Source organism: Euleptes europaea, chromosome 18, assembly GCF_029931775.1.
Source record: "Euleptes europaea isolate rEulEur1 chromosome 18, rEulEur1.hap1, whole genome shotgun sequence".
Classification (NCBI taxonomy): domain Eukaryota; kingdom Metazoa; phylum Chordata; class Lepidosauria; order Squamata; family Sphaerodactylidae; genus Euleptes; species Euleptes europaea.
The window spans coordinates 35,470,466-35,492,598 of NC_079329.1; the positions used below are offsets into that span (position 1 = coordinate 35,470,466).

The 22,133-nt window shown below is 48.4% G+C and overlaps 1 protein-coding gene across 1 annotated transcript in view; it reads left to right on the forward strand.

Moving 5' to 3' along the window:
- The window catches only part of PPP1R1B (protein phosphatase 1 regulatory inhibitor subunit 1B), a 72,454-nt gene that overhangs the window by 46,519 nt on the left and 3,802 nt on the right, over nucleotides 1-22,133 (forward strand). The window contains exons 5-7 of the mRNA XM_056863859.1: nucleotides 11,858-12,025; nucleotides 16,566-16,628; nucleotides 20,493-20,564. Coding sequence (XP_056719837.1) covers nucleotides 11,858-12,025; nucleotides 16,566-16,628; nucleotides 20,493-20,564 — 303 coding nt within the window. The remainder of the gene's footprint in view (nucleotides 1-11,857; nucleotides 12,026-16,565; nucleotides 16,629-20,492; nucleotides 20,565-22,133) is intronic.

A 22,133-nucleotide genomic window follows, 5' to 3' on the forward strand; every position in this document is an offset into this window, starting at 1 on the left:
GCGAAAGAAAGCCCCTGTCCCACCCCTGGGAGGCACCAGATGGGGCAGCCACGCGCCTGGGGCCTGGACATAGAGAGCCCCGTGGGCGGCCCAACGGATGCTCACAGCACCAGCCCAATCTCCAAGCCCTTCTGTCCTCTCTCCTGTCCTGTCCCTCCTCTCTCCTTCAGTCCTTTCCCAGCCCTCCTGGCGGACAGCAGGGGCCGTGCCGAGCTGCCGAAGACCACTGAGCCCCGTACCAGCGGAGCAGCACCATTTGAACTGCCGCTGAAGCCCGCGTCTCATGGTGCCCTTGGCACCCGTGCCCACTGGGCAACGGTGGTGCTGCAGCTCCTGCTTGCGGTGGCGGCGGTGGAGGAGAGTGTGCCGTGGCTGAGCACAGCAAGTCGCAGCAACCGGACTTCAGCCTTCTCGCCTCCCCCACCCCACCCCCACACAAAGCGGCGCACACGGTTTTGCGCAACCGGGCTTCAGCCTTCTCACCTCCCCCACACACACACACACAGCGGCGCATGTGGTTCTGAGCAACCAGGCTTCAGCCTTCCCCCCCCCCCGAGTCCACCAAAGGCCTTCCCAAGCCTCTGCCTAATCGGCTCCCCTGCGCATGCTCCACCTCAGGGAGCGGCTGGCTTCTTCTTCTGCCCCCGAGGGGAGGTGGGAAGGCTAAAGCCCGGATGCGTGGAACCCCGTGCGCCGCTGGGTGTGCAGGAACCCCGCAGCACACTTTAAAAAACCCTCTCCCCGCTCAACAGCTGATAGGCGGCGAGAGGGGTTTTTAAAGTGTGCCGCAGCGTTTCTGCAAGCTTCAGCGTTTCTTCAAGAACCGTTTTGGGGAGGACCGTGCTGCACGTTTCTATGGAAGGGCCCTGGGGCTCCCGAGGGCCACAGAAAATGTCCTCGCGGGCCATTTCCGGCCCGCAGGCCGGAGGTTCCCCATCCCTGTTATAGTGGCTGCTCTGTCTGGGGCAGGATGCTCAGCTCAGCTCCTTGAATGACAGCCATCACTGAAATGTTTACCAAAAAATTAAAGCTTTAGCAACAAAAAAAAAAAGGAAAAAAAAAGGGTAAAGACATCAGCTGAACAGAAGAACTTGGGGCATCTCAGAGTTCAGGCTTCAAAAAAAAGTTCAGGTTCTATGAAAAAGGGAACATCTCGCCACCTCACTCCCAGATCATGTATGAAAAAAGGAGAAGAATGTTTCGGAACAACAAACTTGGGCCCCATTCACATGTTATGAAGTCCACGTGTCCTAGGGTGGCCCAACCCCTAGGTGGGGCCTGGAATTCTCCAGGAATTAGATATGCTCTCCGGACTACAGAGGTCAGTTCCCCTAGAGAAAATGGCAGCTTTTGGAGTACAGACTCTTTGGCTCCAAATGCAAGGGTTGCCATTTCCAGGTGGTGGCCGGAGACCTCCTGCTATTACAGCTGATCTCCAGGCAACAGAGATCCGTTCCCCTGGAGAAAATGGCCGCTTTGGACTCTATGGCATTATACCCCATTGAAGTTCCTCTCCTCCCCAAACACAGCCCTCCTCAGGCTCCGCCTCTAAAATCTCCAGGTATTTTCCTAATTGGAGCTGGCAACCCTAACAACTAGGCTGGGCCTGAATAGTTGTGCAGAAGAAGGATTTTCAGCAGGTGCTGCATTTCAAAACCCTTCCTGTGGGGATCATGAGGCTAAATAACCAAGCATAAGTAGCCCAGGAGTCCAGTAGCACCTTAAAAACTAACAAAATTTCTGGCAGAGTACAAGTACATGTAGAGACAAAGAGACCTATTATAATAACCAGTGTAAAGAAATAGAAGAGAACAACAAAAAAGGAAGAACAAGAGATCTGTTCCACAAGATCCAAAAAATCAAAGGGAAATTTAAAGCACTGTTAGGCATGCTGAAAGATCAGCATGGAAATACATTAACTGAACAGGACAAAATAAAGAAAAGGTGGGAACAATACACTGAAGAACTATACAGAAGAGATGAAAGGATAAAAGATTATTTCTAAGAAGAAGTTTTGAAGAGAACCTACAGTTTTAGAAAGTGAAGTGAAAGCTGCATTGAGAACAATCGGGAGAAACAAATCACCAGGAGCAGATGGGATATCAATAGAGCTATTCCAAGCCACAGAAACGGAGTCCATCAAAATCTTGACAAGAATATGGAAAACAAAACAATGGCCCACAGACTGAAACGATCCATTTACATTCCAGTTCCCAAGAAAGGAGACATCAAAGATTGCAGCAACTATCGGACCATCGCATTTATTTCTCACGCAAGTAAAGTGGTGCTCAAAATCTTACAGCAAAGGCTGTTATCATATATGGAACGAGAAATGCCTGATGTTCAAGCTGGTTTCAGAAAAGGAAGAGGCACTAGAGATTATATTGCAAATATGCTGGTTACTGGAGCATACGAGAGAATTTCAGAAGAAAATCAGCTTGTGTTTCATAGATTACAGCAAAGTTTTTGACTGTGTGGATCACGAAAAGCTATGGCTGGTTTTAAAGGAAATGGGTGTGCTACTACATCTGATCGTTTTGATGCGCAACCTGTACTCTGGACAAGAGGCCACAGTTAGAACAGAATATGGAGAAACGGAATGGTTTCCAATTGGCAAAGGTGTCAGACAAGGATGTATTTTATCTCCCTATCTCTTCAATCTATATGCAGAACATATAATTAGGAAAGCTGGATTAGATTTAGATGAAGGTGGAGTGAAAATTGGAGGGAGGAACATTAATAATTTGAGATATGCTGATGACACTACATTATTGGCAGAAAATAGTGAAGAACTGAAACGACTACTGCTGAAAGTTAAAAGAGAAAGTGCCATAGCAGGACTACAGCTGAACATCAAGAAAACAAAAGTAATGACTACAGGAGAATTACACAACTTTAAGGTTTACAATGAGGAAATTGAAATTGTTCAAGACTTTCTATTCCTTGGCTCCACCATCAACCAAAAGGGAGACTGCAACCAAGAAATCAGAAGGAGATTGAGACTGGGAAGGGCAGCCATGAAGGAGCTAGAAAAGATTTTGAAGTGTAAGGATGTGTCACTGGCCACCAAGACTAGATTAATTCATTCCATCGTATTCCCTATTGCTATGTATGGGTGTGAAAGCTGGACAGTGAAGAAAGCTGATAGGAAGAAAATAGATTCCTTTGAAATGTGGTGTTGGAGGAGAGTGTTACCGATTCCGTGGACTGCCAAAAAAACAAATCAGTGAGTTATAGATCAAATGAAGCCTGAACTGACCCTAGAAGCTAAAATGACTAAACTGAGGCTATCGTATTTCGGTCACGTCACGAGACTACAAGAGTCACTGGAAAAGACAGTCATGCTAGGAAAAGTTGAGGGCAGCAGGAAAAGAGGAAGACCCAACAAGAGATGGATTGACTCAATAAAGGAAGCCACAGCCTTCAATTTGCAAGATCTGAGCAAGGCTGTCAAAGATAGGACATTTTGGAGGACTTTCATTCATAGGGTCGCCATGAGTTGGAAGCGACTTGACGGCACTTAACACACACACACAAGCTTTTGTAAGTCATGGCTCACTTCTTCAGAACAGGCTGAAGAAGTGAGTTGTGACTCACAAAAGCTCATACTCTGCCAGAAGTTTTGTTAGTCTTACAGGTGCTACTGGACTCTTGCTCTTTTCTACTGACACAAAACGAAAACAAACTCCTCCAAAAGCAATCTGATGAGGCCTGAAAATTGTCCATGAAGCATGGAATATTGAGAGCCCCTGAGTGTTCAGTCTTCTTTGCAGTGCCATCATGCTATTGCCATTCTGGTGCTAAGTCGAGATATCCTGATTTGCCCAGGCTTTTAACAGAGATCCCACTATTTTAATATCTCTCATGTCTTTATCCCACTATCTGCTTTGTTCTACGCTGTTTTTTTACTGTTTTTATGGGGCTCTTGCTTTTATTGCTCTGCCACTTGGGTTAGTTTTATTTTGGTTTCTTCTCTTTAATTGCATTTCAGTCATTTCGTTTTATTTTTGGAAATTTCTTGGAGACGCCGTTTGTTGGAGAGGCGGCATTAACGTTTACTGAATTAAATAAGAGAAGGAAAAGGTGACGCCTTGAGCTCATAGGATCCTGGTGGGAGATATGGGGGGTGGAGGTTTAAAAATGGTTCAGGACTATTTTTAATGCGGCCTAATGCGCTTCCCACTTCTAGACTGTTCAGTTTGTGATGACATTTTTTAAAAAGCAACAAAGTTCAGCATTTTAGTTACATTCATTATTCAGAAAATTAAAACTGTTGCCACTCTGGCTGACCAGAGGCAAAGGAGAACTGTACCTTTCACAGCTGTGCACATCAGAGGGTACTCCAAGAAAGTTATTTCCACACCCCTGCATAGCAAACCTATGTGTGTTAAGTGCCATCAAATCACTTACAACTTATGGCGACTCTATGGATCAATGTCCTCCAAAACGTCCTATCACTAACAGCCTTGCTCAGGTCTTGTAGACTGAGGGCCATGGCTTTCTTTAGAGCTAATCCATCTCACGTTGGGTCTTCCTCTTTTCCTGCTGCCTTCCACTTTTCCTAGTATGATTGTCTTTTACAGTGACTCTCGCCTTCTCATAATGTGACCAAAGTACCATAACCTCAGTTTAGTCATTTTAGCTTCTAGGGGGAGTTCAGGCTCGATTTGATCTCAACTCCACTGATTTGTCTTTTTGGCTGTCCATGGAATCTGTAAAACTCTCCTCCAGCACCATATTTCAAAGGAATCTACTTTCTTCCTCTCAGTTTTCTTCATTGTCCAGCTTTCACATCTATACATTGTAATGGGGAATACTAGGGCATGAATTAACGTGATCTTGGTCGCCAGTGACACATCCATACACTTAAGCATCTTTCCTAGCTACTTCCTGGCTGCCCTTCCCAATCTCAATCTCCTTCTGAGTTCTTGGTTGCAGTCCCGCTTTTGGTTGATGATGGAGCCAAGAAAGAGTACCAATATTCTTTTTCAAGAGCCTTCTTTGCCACTGGTCATTCTCTGCTCTGCAGTTGCTCCACTGGCAAACCGATTGCTCCTCCCTACACTCAAATATACATTGGTCATTTATGCAGGCAAAATTTGTCATGGGTTTGCCACTCTGCAGATTCATAGTTTTCTGATTCGAATTCTCAAAATTATATGCATCTGGGCTTTAAATATATAGTTTTAAAGTGTTATTTTAGTGGGGGAAAACCCTAAAATCATTAACAGAAACTAAGGGGGGGGGGGACAGCCAGCACCATTCCTGAAATCTTAACACTCGCTGCTGAAGCTGACCAAAGAGACGAGAGAGGATGCCTATGAGGCGCGCACGGGGGGTGGGTGGGTGGGGTGGGAACAGCCGGCTCCGTTCCCCAAGATTTTTGCACTTGCTGACAAAACTGACAAAAATGACTTCTCTGGGAGGGGTTGGATGAGGGAGGGACAAGCGAGAATGGGCGGGGGAAGAGAAACCCAAAGTTAAGACTGTTCACAGAAATTGCCTCGATTAGCTTTGCTTTGGGATCGAGGCAAAATTTAAAATCATGATAAAACAGGTTCCTGAAAACGTGGGACAAGTGTGCTGCAGCTGCGAAGTGACTTCTGAAGGTTGGAAAAATCATGAATAATCCAAACGAAGCCTCGAAGCAGTCCCACGGGGATCGCGAGGCTATGTAACTAAGCTTAAATGACCATACAGACTTTATTTCAATTTCCTTTCCCTCTCAGTCTGTAAAGCCTCAGGGATGGGGTGGGTAGGATGTAGCAAATAATGCCATTTAAAGCAGGGTTAAAGCAGGGTTATTTACCTTTGGTTAAATAAACATAAGCAGGACTTGAGCAAAGGAACCCAGGAGCAAGGCATGTTGACAAAGAGACCAGAGGGTATTGGAGAAAGAAGTCGACAGTCGCTACTCAATGCAAATCTCTCCACCAACAATGAAGGTATTGTCTCTCTTCCTCAAACCAGACAAATCACATTCCTCACTGAGGACTAGGTTACTGCCAAGTGTGATGAACAAGGAAACAATTCTTCACTGGACTTGTTTCTGGTAGTGTGAGAAAGTTCCTGCCCTGTACTTTCTAGCGCAGCTGGTCTATTTATTTATTTTTGTTAAGAAAACTTCTATTAATATTCTGGTCACCCCTCTGTGGAGGTTTTGCCTCTCGAGCACTGGGTGGGGCGTGGGTGTTTAGAAATGTAGTGATTGCCTTATGATCAGTTTAAAACCTTGCAGGTGTTTGGGCCCTCCTAGCTAATGATCCTGAACGTTCATTCATATTCTATTGTTCAGAGTGAAGGTGTCAGCTATATAATGCTAACAATCTGTGCCACATGTGTGAAAGTCCTGTTTGGCTACAGGGAAGTATTACTCAGGGCTAGGAAGACTTGCATACATTTGGCCGGAGGGAGGGCATGGCTCCACACACACCCCTCAAATAGGCCACCCTGTTTAGTCCCAAGGGGGCTTATGTGATAACATCACTAATGCAATTGTGTTGAAGGGCAAGGTCAAGTAAATCGACCAGAAAACAATTTTGACAAGTGGTGCTGAAAAATCATTGAAAGGGAGGGGGCGTTTTTTCACCCTGCAAAGAACATTGCTGTAAAACAATAATTCTGAATAATTCATGTGTTCATTCAAAATAACTGGCCAGGATTTTTTTTCCCTTTTTTCGATGGGGAGATGTCTCTACTTCTCTTGAAATCTATGAAGTGGGATTCCAGCTAGGGACGCCCAGCCTCCAGGCGGGGCCTGGAGTTCTCCCTTTCCAAAATCTGCCCCCCCAGGCTCCGCCCTCAAATCCAGGAATGTCCTAACCCAGAGTTGGTAATCCCATTTTCCAGCTTTCCTAAAGCCCTGTTCAGTCACCATGATTTTTGGTAAGCCAAGCTCACATAAAATAGGGTTGCCAACCTCCAGGTACTAGCTGGAGATCTCCTGTTATTACAACTGATCTCCAACTGATAGAGATCAGTTCACCTGGAGAAATGGCCACTTTGGCAATTGGACTCTATGGCATTGAAGTCCCTCCCCTCTTGAAACCCCGCCCTCCTCAGGCTCCACCCCAAAAACCTCCTGCTGGTGACAAAGAAGGACCTGGCAACCCTAACGTAATGGCATCCAACGATGCTTAAGTAAATACTGCGTAGTGCATAAATGAATATTACAATTTTTCCAATATGCGCAGATGCCATTTTGTGTGACTGGAATAACATATGTATTTTTTGGTTCCATACATACCCTCAAAAATCTGGGTTACCAGTCAACCCTACCAAAGCTCGAAAATTTGTGTGTTGCTGTATTCATACAAAATGGCAACTATCAGTACAATCCTAGAGAGTTAATGGGCTTAGACTGGAGTAACTCTGTTTAGGATTACACCGTAAGTGCATTGTAAGGGTTGTGCATACTGTGATCTTCTCTTACACACAACGTGATCACCAAAACTATAATGCCTGAACAGCCTCCCTGGGGTGGTCATAGTAGCTCAAGAATGGGGAGGTAGGGAGGGAAGGTTTCTGTAGGAAGCATTGCCCTTGACACCAAGAAAGCAGGAGTGGGAAAGGAAGCTTTGTTTCTATGCCCTTGAGAAATTGCTGGGCTCAGGCTAGGGTTGCCAGCCTCCAAGTGGTGGCTGGAGATCTCTAACTGTTACAGCTGATCTCCAGGCGACAGAGATCAGTTCACCTGGAGGAAATGGCCGCTTTGGAAGGTGAACTCTCTGGCATTACACTCCATGGACGTCCCTCCCCTCCCTAGACCCCGCCCACCTCAGGCTCCATCCCCAAAATTTCCAGGTAGTTCAGGGGAACTCATCTTTGTAGTCTCGAGATCAGTTGTAATTTGAAGAGATCTCCAGAGCCCCACCTGGTGGCTGGCAACCCTATTGCTTGCCCCCATTTCAGGCTGGGAAAGTAGTGTGTCGGGGGTAGGGTTGCCAGCTCTGGGTTGGGAAATACCTGGAGATTTTTGGGTGGAGCCTGAGGAGGGCAGGGTTTGGGGAGGGACTTCATTGCCATAGAGTCCAATTGCCAAAGCAGCCATTTTCTCCAAGGGAACTGATCCCTGTTGGCTGGAGAAAGTTGTAATAGCAGGAGATCTCCAGCTACTACCTGGAGGTTTGAAATTAAATGCAAGAAAACACCAGTGCTGCAAAATGTGTGTCACAACCCAAGGGGCAGCACAAGACTCCAATGAAAACAACTGTAAACAAAATAGACTTCTTATACCAATTCAAACTGTATTGTTAAATAACAATATAAGCTTTGATACACATATTTCTGCAATTTCCAATATGACAATAAATATTCCTATGTCTAACACAATGATGATTACTATACAAAGCCACCTGGAGGTTGGCAACCTTAGTCAAGGGGGCATGGGTGGTTAAGTCTCTTTTCTCCATCCTCTGAGCACCTGAAAACTCAAGCAAAGAACTGCACTTGGAGGACCCAGGCCTTTTATGCACGGGTTGTCTCCATCGCAAAAACATGCATCTAGAAAACGCGGGCAAAACGCAGAGAGAGAAAGCGAAGTGATTTCTAAAGGTTGGCAAAGACGTGCATAATGAAAATGATGCCTGAAGTAGTGGGGTGTGTGTGTGATCGCAATTGAAACAGCCCCTTGCATACAACCCCCGAGAGGATAATGTTATAGTTAGCACACCCATCTGAAGCACACCCACATGATCATAAAGAGCAGAATTGGTACACGTTGCAAGGGGCGAACTGGGAGCGTTGCCTTCTCCCCCTTCTCATTCATTCATCCCCCCCCCCACACACTTTTTTTTACCTAAACAACCTTAAAGCCAACATATCAAAACAGCTTCAAATCGGAACAGGACCTGAGCTGCTCTCCTGGCCCCTTTCTCCATCAGACCGGCCAATCTTGGCTTTTGAAAGCAAAGGGAGCAAAACGCCTGCTAGATATTCTGTCGTTGGTTCCGCAAAGAACAAATCCGAAAGTGTTACTAGGGCATTCCCAAGTGACCTTTGTTCTGTCTCTTGGGTTTGTTTATCCGGCGGAGATTTTACCTTGCCGAGCTGGTTTTTCTTCATCTTCAGAAGAATGTGGAAATGCTTCACACAATTGCATTTGGGCATGTGGAAATTCAAGGGGGTAAGGGGGCAAAGTGAATCTTGTTGCATTCTGTCTGTATTATGATCCGTCGGAGGTCAAAGAGGAAACTGAACTACAGCTAGAGAACCTCCCCTGGCCATTTTTGTGGCCTAACTATCTAAATATCACATTTTGAGGGTTGCCAACCTCCAGGTACTAACTGGAGATCTGCTATTACAAATTATCTCCAGCTGACACAGATCAGTTCCCCTGGAGATAACTGGCCACTTTGGAAGGTGGACTCTATAGCATTATACCCCACTGAAGTCCCTCCTCTCCCCAAACTCTGCCCTCCCCAGACTCTACCCCCCAAATCTCCAGGAATTTCCTAACCTGGAGTTGGCAGCCCTACACATTTTTATCCGACCGTCCCTCCAAGGACCTCAGGACAGTTCACATGGTTCTCCCTGCCTCCGTTTTATCCAAGCAGCAACAACCCTGATGTAGGGGAAGCGGAGAACGACTGGCCCGAGGTCACCCAGGAACTTTCATGGCAAGCAGGGATTTGAACCTCAGTTCTCCCCCACCCTGGTTCAACACTGTAACCAATATGGTCTCCATTATGGTGCCCGGGGGGCCCTGGCACCCGCTGACACCTTTCCTGGTGCCCGCCACGTTTTTTAGAAAGTGGGTGGGGCGAACAGGGCTTCTGATTGGCCGTTGGGTGTCTGGCATATACTGCCAGATGAATGTTTCTTAGCTCGCTCAACCCGTGTACTTGTGTGTATGCAAGAAAATATTTTTAAACAGTATGTGCATTTTAAAAGCTTCCTGTAAAATGGAGCTTCAGGCTAAAATGCTGAAGAGTGACGCATAATCTCACTCCCTGACATTTTGCAGTTGGCTCCGCCTCCTGCGACAGGTACTAGCTGGAGATCTCCCGCTATTACAACTGATCTCCAGCCGATCTGTCCACCTGGAGAAAATGACCGCGTTGGCAATTGGACTCTGTGGCATTGAAGTCCCTCCCCTCCCCAGCCCCGCCCTCCTCAGGGTTCCCCCCCAAAAACCTCCCACCGGTTGCAAAGAGGGACCTGGCAACCCTAACCCGGAGACTGGCATCCCTAGTCTCCAAGGAGAAGCTGATGGGCCCTGGAACAGCAGCAGTGTTCCAAAGGCCAGCAGTGCTGGTAAAGCCAAGGAGCCACGCCTAGTAGCTGGGCTTGTTGCCAACTGGCCGGCAGGCCCAGAAGATGACCAGGGGAATTCCCTTGTGAAGGATGAAGCCACAGTTTAGGGTTGCCAACCTCCCGGTGGGACCTACAAATCTCCCAGAATTACAGGTGATCTCAAGACTACAGAGATCCGTTCCCCTGGAGAAAATGGGTGCTTTGGAGGGCGGGCTCTGGCATTATACCCAGCTGAGCTCACTCCCCAGGCGCCACCCTTCTAAGTCCCCAGCAATTACTCGAGCTGGAGTTGGCAACCTGAAGCATCACCCCTGTCTCAAATTTTGCTCCCACGGTATCTCCCTGGAGGCCCAGCGTGGGAGAGGAAGGATGTGGGGTGAGTTAACCCCTCCTCTTCCAGTACTGAGACTACACAGATCTCCTACTAAGGTAGGGATGCCAGCATCCAGGTGGGATCGGGGGATCTCCAGGCTACAGAGATTAGTCCCCTTGAAAAAAATAGATGCTTTGGATGGTGAACCCTACCAGTAGGGTTGCCAGGTCCCTCTTTGCTACCAGCGGGAGGTTTTTGGGGCAGAGCTTGAGGAGGGCGGGGTTGGGGGAGGGGAGGAACTTCAATACCATAGAGTCCAATTGCCAACGTGACCATTTTCTCCAGGTGAACTGATCTCTATCGACTAGAGATTAGTTGTAATAGCAGGAGATCTGCTAGTACCTGGAGGTTGGCAACCCTACTTACCAGTGGCCAGGGGAGACCTGGCAACCCTATTTAAAAAATGACACTGGAGAACTCCAGTTTGAATAGACTCCAAATCTCCAGGAATTTCCCAACCTGGAACTGGCAACCCTGGATGGGGGACATGTGAGTTTCTGCTGTGAGGCAAATAGCAGCTCCCCGGGGCTATTTCAGATCAGGATAATGGTGCCGGGGGTGTGTGGGGCGGGCAGGCTTGAGCTACCATTAGTCCCGATCCAAATTGGGCCCCTGAGTGCCTGAGAATTAAGTTTCAACTATGGTTGCCAGCTCCAGGCTGGGAAATGGCTGGCGATTTTGGGGGCCGATACCGGGGAGGGCGGGGTTTGGAGAGGGGAGGGACTTGAATGCCATAGAGACCAATGGGCAAAGTGGCCATCTTCTCCAGGTGAACTGATCTCTATCAGCTGGATATCAGTTGTAATAACAGGAGATCTCCTCTGGAGTTGTAAGAACAGGAGATCTCCTCTGGAAGTTGGCAACCCTAGTTTCAACACAGAATTCCCAGAGCTTTCTGGTTAACAAGACCCGGGGCAAACCCATAAACCATATATGTCGTAGCAGAGCCTTCACTTTCTGTCCGCTGATGGTGGATTCCACCTATGGATTTTCAGTGAAACCTTTCAGCTACCATGAGGGCTAGAAACATGCTTTTGCCACAGGTAGAGATTGGAGTGAAACGTTGGAGTTGGGGGGTTCTAAAAGTTTGGAGGGCCTTTCCTAGCTCCCAGTACAACGCCTGAAAACATACAAAGCTAGGGAAATGGAGCTCCGGTGTCTTCGAAACCCCTTTGGGTGTTCCTAATAGTCCTGTCTTTATCTGGTTTTTTTTTTTTAAACCCATCACAGCTATGCAGCGCCTGGCACAGAGCCATTTGGAATCCAACAGCTCCTGGATGGAAGAAGACTACGCTGAGGAGGTTGAGGAAGAGGAAGAGGACGAAGAGGAGGATGAGGAAGAGGCTCAGGACTCAGACGACACCGTGAGAGAAATGCCTGGCCTGTGTCAGCCAGAAGGTAAAGCTGTTCCTTGAGCAGGGGATCGGAGAGGTGGGGAAGGGGGAGTCAGAGCCAGCAGGGGGCAGCAGAGGACACACAGAGGCCTTGCTTTCAACTGCAGTCTTTCAGTGGTTCCCAACCTTTTTTTGACCAGGGACCACTAGGACTTTTTTGTTCGGTGCAGGGACCCCAAGGTGCAAAATAAAAATTCTGAGAATTTGAAAATAAACTTTAATCATAACTGTTAGTTAAACATTAAACTTAGAATAATATTTGAATATATGTTTTTATAACAGAGAACTTTTAATTGAAAATATTAATTTATTATGGGTTTATAACTTTGTTTCGCGGGCCTTAATTTAGTTCTCGCGGACCCCTGGGGGTCCACGGACCCCTGGTTGGGAACCATTGCTTTAGATGGCTTTTGAGGTTTCTTTGCTAACCAGCCCTCATGGGGTTACTCTCCCCAAAACACCAAGTTTATGTTGTGCACTGAATGATGTTGCCATTGGATTGTTCCTGGCTGGGTTCCCTAGTCACTACTCTGTTGCAAAAAATTGCCAATGTGGAGGAGTGAGAAAAGAAAGCCATGCTTTCTTGACGTTGTGTGTCCGCGTGGAACCAGAACGCATGATCCACAGCGCATAGGGTGGGTGTCATGCACTACAGCAGGGGTGGGGAACCTTTTTTCCACCAAGGGCCATTGGGATATTTATAACATCATTCGCGGGTCATACAAAATTATCAACTTCAAAATTAGCCGACCAAGCCCCAAGCAGGCAGCTGCCCCAGATGACCCCCCCGCCGGTGCAGGCAAGCAGGCAGGCATCCAACCGGTGGCGTACTCGCCCACCTGGTGGCACAGGATGGTCTGTTGCACCAGCAGGGTGTAGCCATCCAGCCACACGCTGGAGTTGCTCCTGCTCTGCATGGTCGGGGCCGGATTCTACAGCTGGCTCCTGCTACCACCGCCTGCAGGGGTGAAATGTGGACACACTGGCTAAGAACTGCCTCCCCCCGCGCATTCTGGCCCTGCCCCCTTTAACCTTTCCATTGTCACCACTTTTGCCCCCAGCCCTCTTGTAGTACAGAGGGAATACGTTTCTCCATGGCCCAGGTGGGAAAGGGTTAACACAGTTTCTTGGGCAGTCCTAGCAGCTCCATAGCTAAGGACTCTTCTGCAAGGGGGGGAAAGGTTTCTCGGCAAAACAAACTCACATCTACCTTGACTAGAGGCTAATCCTGTCCACGGGAGGGGGCGGATCACCAGCCTTAGATCCTTCTGAGCTAGAGATCTGCCAGGACCCACGAAGGGCCAGACCAAATGGCTTCGCGGGCCTTAAACGGCCCCCGGGCCTGACGTTCCCCATCCCTGCACTACAGGATCCCACCTCAGGCCTGGAAGGAAGAAAGGACACCTTTTGCAGCTGCTCCAGATTTGGCTGCAACGCTACACATGCCTGTTAAGAATGAAAGTCCAGCCCCAAAACCATAACAGGGAGAAAGATGTATACACTGGGACTATGTTGATTTATTTACATTATTTATAGTCCGCCTTTCTCACCGAGAGACAAGGCAGATGGCACGGTGTAATCAGGCTCCACCCCCCCCCCCCAAATCTCCAGGTATTTCCCAACCTGGAGCTGGCAACCTTAACTCTATGGCATTATACCCTGTTGAAGTCCCTCCCCTCCCCAGGCTCCACACCTAAATATCCAGGTTTTTCCCAACCCTGAGGTCGCAAACCTATAATAAAGCATTGATTGATAAGGTCTACAGTTGACTGGGGGTATACACGTGTCAGTGAAAAGAAAGGAAGGACTTCTTCACACAGTGGGAAACACTTTTGGAGTTAGTTGCAGCACAGATTTTAAAACCAGCTTGGATGGTATGAGAAATGGTAAGGAGAATCAGTCTACCGATGGCCATCGGGAACAGACAAAAGGGAGCTTCAGGCTTCGTTTATCTCTGGCTGCCGGAAGCTCAGCGTCAACGCATGGCATCGTGGCTGTCTTTATTTATGTCTTTATTTATTTAGAAAATTATTGTTGGGGGGCTGCCTTTCAACTACATCTGGTCCTTATGGTGAGTCGCAATATAGTTTAAAAAAACAAAACTTATCATCAGAAAACATTTACAACCATTCGTAGCCTATAAGAGGGACACCCCTTTCCCCCAGCAATACCAGCATTCTTCCCTCAGCCCCTGGTCCACATCAGAGGCCCTAATTTCGGAGACAGATTGCTGAATTCGGTGGACGTTAGTCGGCTGCAGCAAAGTGCTGAACCAAGAAACACAGATTTGTCCCATGAAGTACAACAAAGTTTTAAAAACTTGGGAGATGGATGTCCCGTCACACGTTCCAGTGAATCCCGAACTATTGTTCCAGATGTTCCTCAGCTCTCAACATCCGGAATCACTGATAAATCCCTGGATTTTCATCCTCTCTCCTTTCAAATCTTAAGTGACTGACAGAGTTCCTTCCCCGTTTCTTCCAGCAAATACCCTATTTTTCGCTCCATAGGACGCACCTTTCCATAAGACGCACCTATTTTTTAGAGGAGGAAAACAAGAAAAAATCTTGTTTTCCTCCTCTAAAAACTTGTCCGATGGAGCGAAAGCCAGCTGGGCGCTTGCGTGTCGGGATGGCGCAAGCCGGCGTTCCCCGCCCCGACGGCCAGCTGGGAGGCGGGCGGGGCTGCACAGAGCAAGCCGGCGCAATCGCCCAGCCGGCTCTGCGCAGCCCTGCCCGCCTCCCAGCTGGCCGTCGGGGCGGGGCACGCCGGCTCGCGCCGCCCCGACGCGCACGCGCCCAGCCGGCATTCGCTCCATAAGACGCACGGACATTTCCCCTTGCTTTTGAGGAGGAAAAAAGTGCGTCTTATGGAGCGAAAAAATATGGTATATATTAACGTGCCGTGGCCCAGGGTGACATCTCAGAGGGGTGTGGCGCGTACCGCGGCTGTATCCTGAGGTCGAGTGGTGCTCGAGCCCGTAGGCTGTTACCGTGGTGACGCAATTCTATTTAAAGGGCTTTCTCCTGCTGCTTGCCGCGGATCCCACTCACTGGGGGTGCACGGCGTGTGCTGAATACATCTCCCTTCATTTAGCACCTCTGCTGTCAGGGAGAAACCTGCAAATGTCCACAGATACACATAGACGCGCGCACAGCATTTCTCCTTCGCCGACTACAGGAAGCTGCCCGTCTCCTGGGAAACCAGCTCTTCTTCCCCAGCAGGAAAGAGCTCTAAGATAGAGGTGGCTTCTATACAAGGCATTCTTCTCTCTCCCGCCCCCAGTCCCTCTGTCCACGTTGACACTTTCTCTTGCTGCTCCAGAGCAAAGGTCTGGAACCCATGACGGTTGCTGAGGGTCTGGTGCAAATACTGGGGATCTGAATAGTTATGAAAATCCGGCCGTGGTGGGCTTTTTTGATCGCCAGGTGGAGAAGAAGAAGAGCAATTTTAATTTGACCGTTGCACGTTGTTGGGGTACATGGCCTCAGAGTGGGAAGAGGCCGCTTGTGACTGACAACCGTCGGGACTAGAAACGTGTTTCCTTAAAAACAACACCGCTGTACTGCTCCAGTGGCGGTCCGATGTACTGCTCCAGTGGTTGTACGCTGTACTGCTACAATGGCTCCGGGACTCCCCGACTCACCCACACTTGCCCGGGCATCAAGAAAAGCCGCGGCAGGAAGAGAGGGTCTGGAGGCTTTGCCGCAAGTCACGCCGCCACCAACAGAGCCGCCGCTTCCGCTCGAGCCGGAGCCTCGGACGTGGCCGTCTCGGAGACGCCCTGGCATCCCAACTTCGCCCGGGCCATGGGGAAGGAGGAGATGGGGAGAGAGAGGGGTGTCTGGAGCTGCAAGCACGGGCTCTCAAGATAACCCAGGAGCAGAGGGTTTAGCTCTTCCCCCAGACTCCGATTCTGAGGCCGAGGAAGCGACTGCGGGATCGGGAGGCCGAAAATGGAGAGATAGGGTTGCCAGGTCCCTCTTTGCCACCAGCAGAAGGTTTTGGGGGTGGAGCCTGAGGAGGGCAGGTTTTGGGGAGGGGCTTCAATGTCGTAGAGTCCAATTGGCAAAGCAGCCATTTTCTCCAGGGGAACGGATCTCTATCGGCTGGAGATCAGTTGTTGCAGCAGGAGATCTCCAGCTAGTACCTGGAGGTTGGCAACCCTATGGAGAGACCTGGGGCAGGAGTGGAAGGGCGGGGACCCCACATTAGTTTAGTATTGTGTTTAGTACCAACAGTGCACTGGACACTGAGGAGTGTATCTTGACCTTGTCTTTCCCAGCTAAGGTTGCCAGCTCTGGGTTGGAGTTGGGAGATTCCTGGAGATTTGGGGGTACAGCCTGGGAAGGGCAGGCTTTGGGGAGGGGAAGGACCTCAGCAGGGTATGATGTCATATAGTCCACCTTCCAAAACAGTCGTTTTCTCCAGGGGGACTGATCTCTGTTGTCTAGGGATCAGTGGTAATTCTGGGAGATTTCCAGGCACCACCTAGAAGTTGGCAACCCTGTTCCCAACTCATATCTGTTTGTTACATATTGCAGGATCTCAGGGGCAGAAACAGACAGGCTCAGGAACCAAGGCAGCCTTGCTAAGGCAATGCACAGGTAAGAGTGCAACTTTTTCTCACTCCAGAGATGGCATTTTGATAATGGAGCCGGCGTGGTGTAGTGGTTAAGAGCGTTGGTTAAGAGCGGTGGACTCTAATCTGGAGAACTGGGTTTGATTCCTCACTCCTCTACATGAGTGGCAGAGGCTAATCTGGTGAACTAGATTTGTTTCCCCGCTCCTACACACGAAGCCAGCTGGGTGACCTTGGGCCAGTCACCCTCTCTCACCCCCACCTACCTCACAGGGTGTCTGTAGAGAAAGTCAGCATATAAAAACCAACTCCTACTCCTACTCCTTCTTCTTCTGTTACACCATTAATGTGATATGCACTAGAGGTAAAGGATAAAGCCTCCATGCATTTTGTAATTCTGCAAAAAAAGGGGATTTCAGAAGTACTTTTTTTCCCCATTGTGGCATGAAAGGCAGCACTTGCCAAAATGGTCATCTCTTAGAAGTACAGGTGTCTTCGTGCCCTCTTTTTCTGGGATTGCCTCTGTTGGCGCTTTGTTGGTTAGGAAGTAAAAAAGGCTGTTCTCCAGAGGCAGAAGTCAACTTTTGCACTGAATGGATAAGAACAGAGCGGAGCAGGGGAGAGAACAGCAACAGTTTGAAAGGGCAAAATAATCATAAACATGGATTCATGAGGACAGACAAGCTAGTCAGAGCGGCCGCTGGTTTTGACCACCTCAGATTGCAGGCCGTGGACTTCGCTGCCCATCATGGAAACCTAGAACACCCTTGCCAGGTTTGTTCTCTTCATGTGGTCCTTACATGTCTGAAGTGGTAATAGTCCTGCTAGACCTGCACTCCACTATTGGGCAGCTTGAGCGAAATGCCAGAGGTCTTTTATGCTTGGCTGTCTCCCTTACAGTCACCCTTCCGAGGACTTCGGGTCCTTGTTTGGATTCTGCATGCCGTTTCTGACTGTCAGAGGTCGCCTCGCTCTCCCCTTGCATTTCCCCATGTTTTGCCCGCATTTTCAAATTTGAGATAAAATAAGTCCCTCAAAACATGGGCAAAAACACGGGCAAAACATGGGGACGCTTTAGAAAGTTGTCCACTTTATTGCAAGCTTATAAGCTCTATTCCCAAAAGGGCTTTATTGGCACACGGAAACATTGAAAGCTTGAAAAAGATTGTGAAATGGGGATTTTACCGGAAGCCCATTGCGGTTGATAACTACTCTGTTGCCCTGTGATACTTAGCAATTTTGGATGTCGGACTATTGCCTTGCATCATTTTGTCCTGGTGGATTTCTGACTGAATTGCAGATGCTTTTATTGACACCTAGACTTACCTTTGGGATTTTGTAATTGTACATTTATACTTACCTTGTGACTTTGAAATTGTACTGTGATCAGTCTTTGCATGTTGCTCTGTTGAGCACGTTTTGTTGTTTGTGTTTTGTATACATAGGTCATTCCTTTGAATAGACCATTTTGCATTACACTTCAGTCTGTGCTTGTAGTTCCAGCCTCGCAAGTGCATAATTTTGATTGCTTAACCTCCAGGTACTAGCTGGAGATCTCTGCAAACAAAAACTCTTTTTGGATGTTACATTCAGGCATTCCAGGAGCCTAACAACTGCACAACATGAGAGTATGTGCTACCCATGATGCTTCCAATATGTGCAGTCAGTAGGGTTGCCAACCTCCAGGTACTAGCGAGAGATCTCCTGCTATTACAACTGATCTCCAGCCAATACAGATCAGTTCACCTGGAGAAAATGGCCGCTTTGGCAATTGGACTCTATGGCATTGAGGTCCCTCTTCTCCCCAAACCCTGCCCTCCTCAGGCTCCGCCCCAAAAACCTCACGCTGCAGTGGTCTCTGCATTTCTATGAGCGCCATCTGCTATTTTACTCGCTTAATGTTTTATGGGATCGCATACTGTTGCTTAGTTTTTATTAAGATTTTATTTTAATTTTTAATACTATTTTGATTGTATTGATTATATGTTGTGAGCTGCCTTGAGCCTGGCTTTGGCTGGGGAGTGAGTGCAGGATATAAAACTAACTAACTAACTAACCTCCCACCAGTGGCGAAGAGGGACCTGGCAACCCTAGCAGTCACCAAATTGTCTGAACAGGGAGATGGTATATATTTACCTTGCATGTACATGCTCAGTACCCATGAATGCAAACCTTTGCACAACGTGGCGACCATGTGTATTGGCAGAATCATGCATGCGCTCCAGTCATGCACAGTTGGTGGGCTCCTGCTTAGTGTGATTTTAACCAAAAAGGCCTAAAGCCCTTTTCTTACAATAGATTGTGCCACAACAAAGTGAACAAACAGCTGAACTGCCAAAGGACCACAGAGTTTTTGTCTTTTTATACTTTCTGATTGCAATCACTGCCCTGGGGTAATTTGCTTTAATATGAAGGTTATATTGTGGAACTCCCTGCCCCAGGATGTAGTGATGGCTGCCAACTCAGAGGGCTTTAATAGGGGAGTGGACATGTTCATCGAGGAGAGGACTATCCATGGCTACTAGTCTAAATCAGGGGTCTGCAAACTGCGGCTCCCGAGCCGCATGCGGCTCTTTGGCCCGTTGAGTGCGGCTCTCCAAACTTGGTTCAGAGCCCCTGCTCTCGCGCCCGCTCGCGCCGGCAGCCGGGCTGCGGAGCCGGCGCTCCTGAGAGAGAGAGCGAACGCGAGAGAGCAGGCGAGCGGGCGCTCTCTCTCCCCCCCCTCCGTGGAGAATGGCCAGGTCCCCCTTTCCCTTGGCCTCAATGGTTGGGAGGCTAAAGCCTCCCCTCCCCTCTAGCCACGCGATTGCTGGGCGGGCGGCTCGGTGGTTCCTGCCCCCCCCCGCCTATCAGCTGTTGGGCGGGGCGGGCTTCCTTTGGTAGACCTGGCCTCCAGCTGAGTCCCATTGGGAGGCCATGTCTACCCACTGGCTTTCTTGGCGGTAGACCTGGACTCCGAGGAGGGGGAAAAGTCCCCCTTCAGAGGCCAGATCTACCAATTGGCTTCTATGGGCCTCCGGAGGCCAGGTCTACTGCCAAGAAAGCCAATGGGTAGACCTGGCCTCCCAATGGGACTCAGCCGGAGGCCAGGTCTACCAATAGGCTTTTATGGCGGTGGACCAGGCCTCCAGACGAGGACCAGACGGGGGAGGGGGAAATGGCAGGGACTTACAATTTAATTTTTATCAATAAATAAGATCACTATTAAGTATGATATCAAGTTTTATTCAGTGTACCTATAGTTTAATTAAGACTTAAAACTTTAATTAAAGTTTATTAAGTTAATAAACAGTGTACCTACCTATATAGTTTAAGTTTAAGAAATTTGGCTCTCAAAAGAAATCTCAATCGTTGTACTGTTGATATTTGGCTCTTTTGACTAATGAGTTTGCCGACCCCTGGTCTAAATGAATAATAGTCATGATGCATACCTATTGTCTAGGTGCTGTGGAACACAGGCAGGATAATGCTGCTGCAGTGGTCTTGTTTGTGGGCTTCCTAGAGGCACCTGGTTGGCTGCTGTGTGAACAGGCTGCTGGACTTGATGGGCCTTGATCTGATCCAGCAGGGCTTTTCTTATTTTCTTATGTTCTCATGAGGGTGCTTGGACAATATGGTTGCGGGCTTCTGGATACAAGAATCCCCCTCATGTCTAATCTGGATGCATAATCTTTTAGTCCTCAGAGAGAAACTCTTGAGACTATACAGACCAAGGAATGGAATGCACAAAATGATCTGGGGACCGATGCTTCTTCTGTTTATCTCATTACCTCCCCTTCCCCGTCCAAATGCATACACACACAATGGGGCATTTTTATGAAAAAGCATCTCTTCAGTTTTCTTTCTTCTCTCCATTCTCTCCCAATCTGCATCACATCTCCCCGGGAAGTCTTGGAAAATAAGCCCAAAGAATCGGAGCATCCTGACTATCCAGCTGTCTCCAAATCACAGAAACGGAAAGGTAAATTAGGGTCCCGCAGTGTCAGATTTAAGACGGATTGGTGGGGCCTGATCACTTGGATCAGGGACATGGGGTACCCATTTTGTCTGAACGCACATGAACACATGAAGCTACCTTATGCTGAATCAGACCCTCAGTCCATCAAAGTCAGTATCATCTACTCAGACCGGCAGCAGCTCTCCAGGGTCTCAGGCAGAGGTCTTTCACATCACCTACTTGCCTAGTCCCTTTAATAGGAGATGCCGGGGATTGAACCTGGGACCTTCTGCATGCCAAGCAGATGCTCTACCACTGAACTACCACTGATAGAAATAGTTTTTAAGATAATTGAAGGGGGTGTGATTAAAGTTTTGTTGTATGTATACATGTGTGTAAAGAGCTGTGAAATTACAGCCAACTTCTGGCAACCCCCAGCAAGATGCTGTCAAGGCAAGTGAAAAGCAGAGGTGTTCTGCCATTGCCTTCCTCCGCAGAGTCTTCCTTGGTGGTCTCCCTTCCAAGTACTGACCCTGCTTAGCTTCCAAGACCTGATGAGACTGGCTATTCTACGCTGTCTTCCCTCCCCAGCAGTTTTATTACCCATAATATTTACACTCATTGCATGTGACCCACTCTGGTCAAAAAGGGTTCGCCGGTTTCTAAAGCTCTGCAAAGACTCACCAAAGCTTTGAACCGAGGCAAGCGTGCACAGTGCAGCACTCCAAGCCAACATGTACCTGCAATGTCACCTTGAATTCTCTGCAAAAAACCCAAAAAAAACCCACCCTTGACTGCCACCAGTTATTATTGCCATGGAAACAGAACTGTAGGCAGCGCCGTGGATCTTCTCTGTGACTGTGCTGCTCAGTATAGCTCTTTGCCTTAGTATATGAATAGCAAAGGCAGGTTATGCAAAACCAGCAGAAATCTGCAGCTTTTCATAGTTAGCCAAGTTACGCGGGTCACAGATTTCAGTTTTGGGGGGCAGAGTTGTATTTCTTCAGTGTAACGTTTTCGAAACATGCACCAATATTCCTTGTATTCATTCCCCTATCTCCCCACACACACACACACACAAACATAATGCAGATGAACTCACATCTTTCATACCCTGCCATGGAAAATGTTGTTTAGACATGGCACAGTGGGTATGGGCATACAGAACACATTTGGGCCTCCCTCCCTTCAACTGTTTATCGTGACACCTTTGCAGCAGTTCCACAGTCCTCCTCCAGATCCATTAGTCCAGGGGTGGGGAACCTTTTTTCTGCCAAGGGCCATTTGGATATTTATGACATCATTCGCGGGCCATACAAAATTATCAACTTAAAAATTAGCCTGCTATATTTGGTCAAACATTTAGCCAAGGGGCACGGCCGGAGATGGCTCCAAGTGTCTGCCACATAGAGCGGCTCACTTTTGAGCTCTGCTGTCCCCAGCTGGGCCCAAGAAATTCAGGCAGGGAAGCATCCTTCTGAGCTAGAGATCTGCCAGGACCCATGAAGGGCCAGACCAAATGATTACGCGGGCCTTATACGGCCCCCGGGCCTGACGTTCCCCACCCCTGCATTAGTCCATCACCCATCAAAG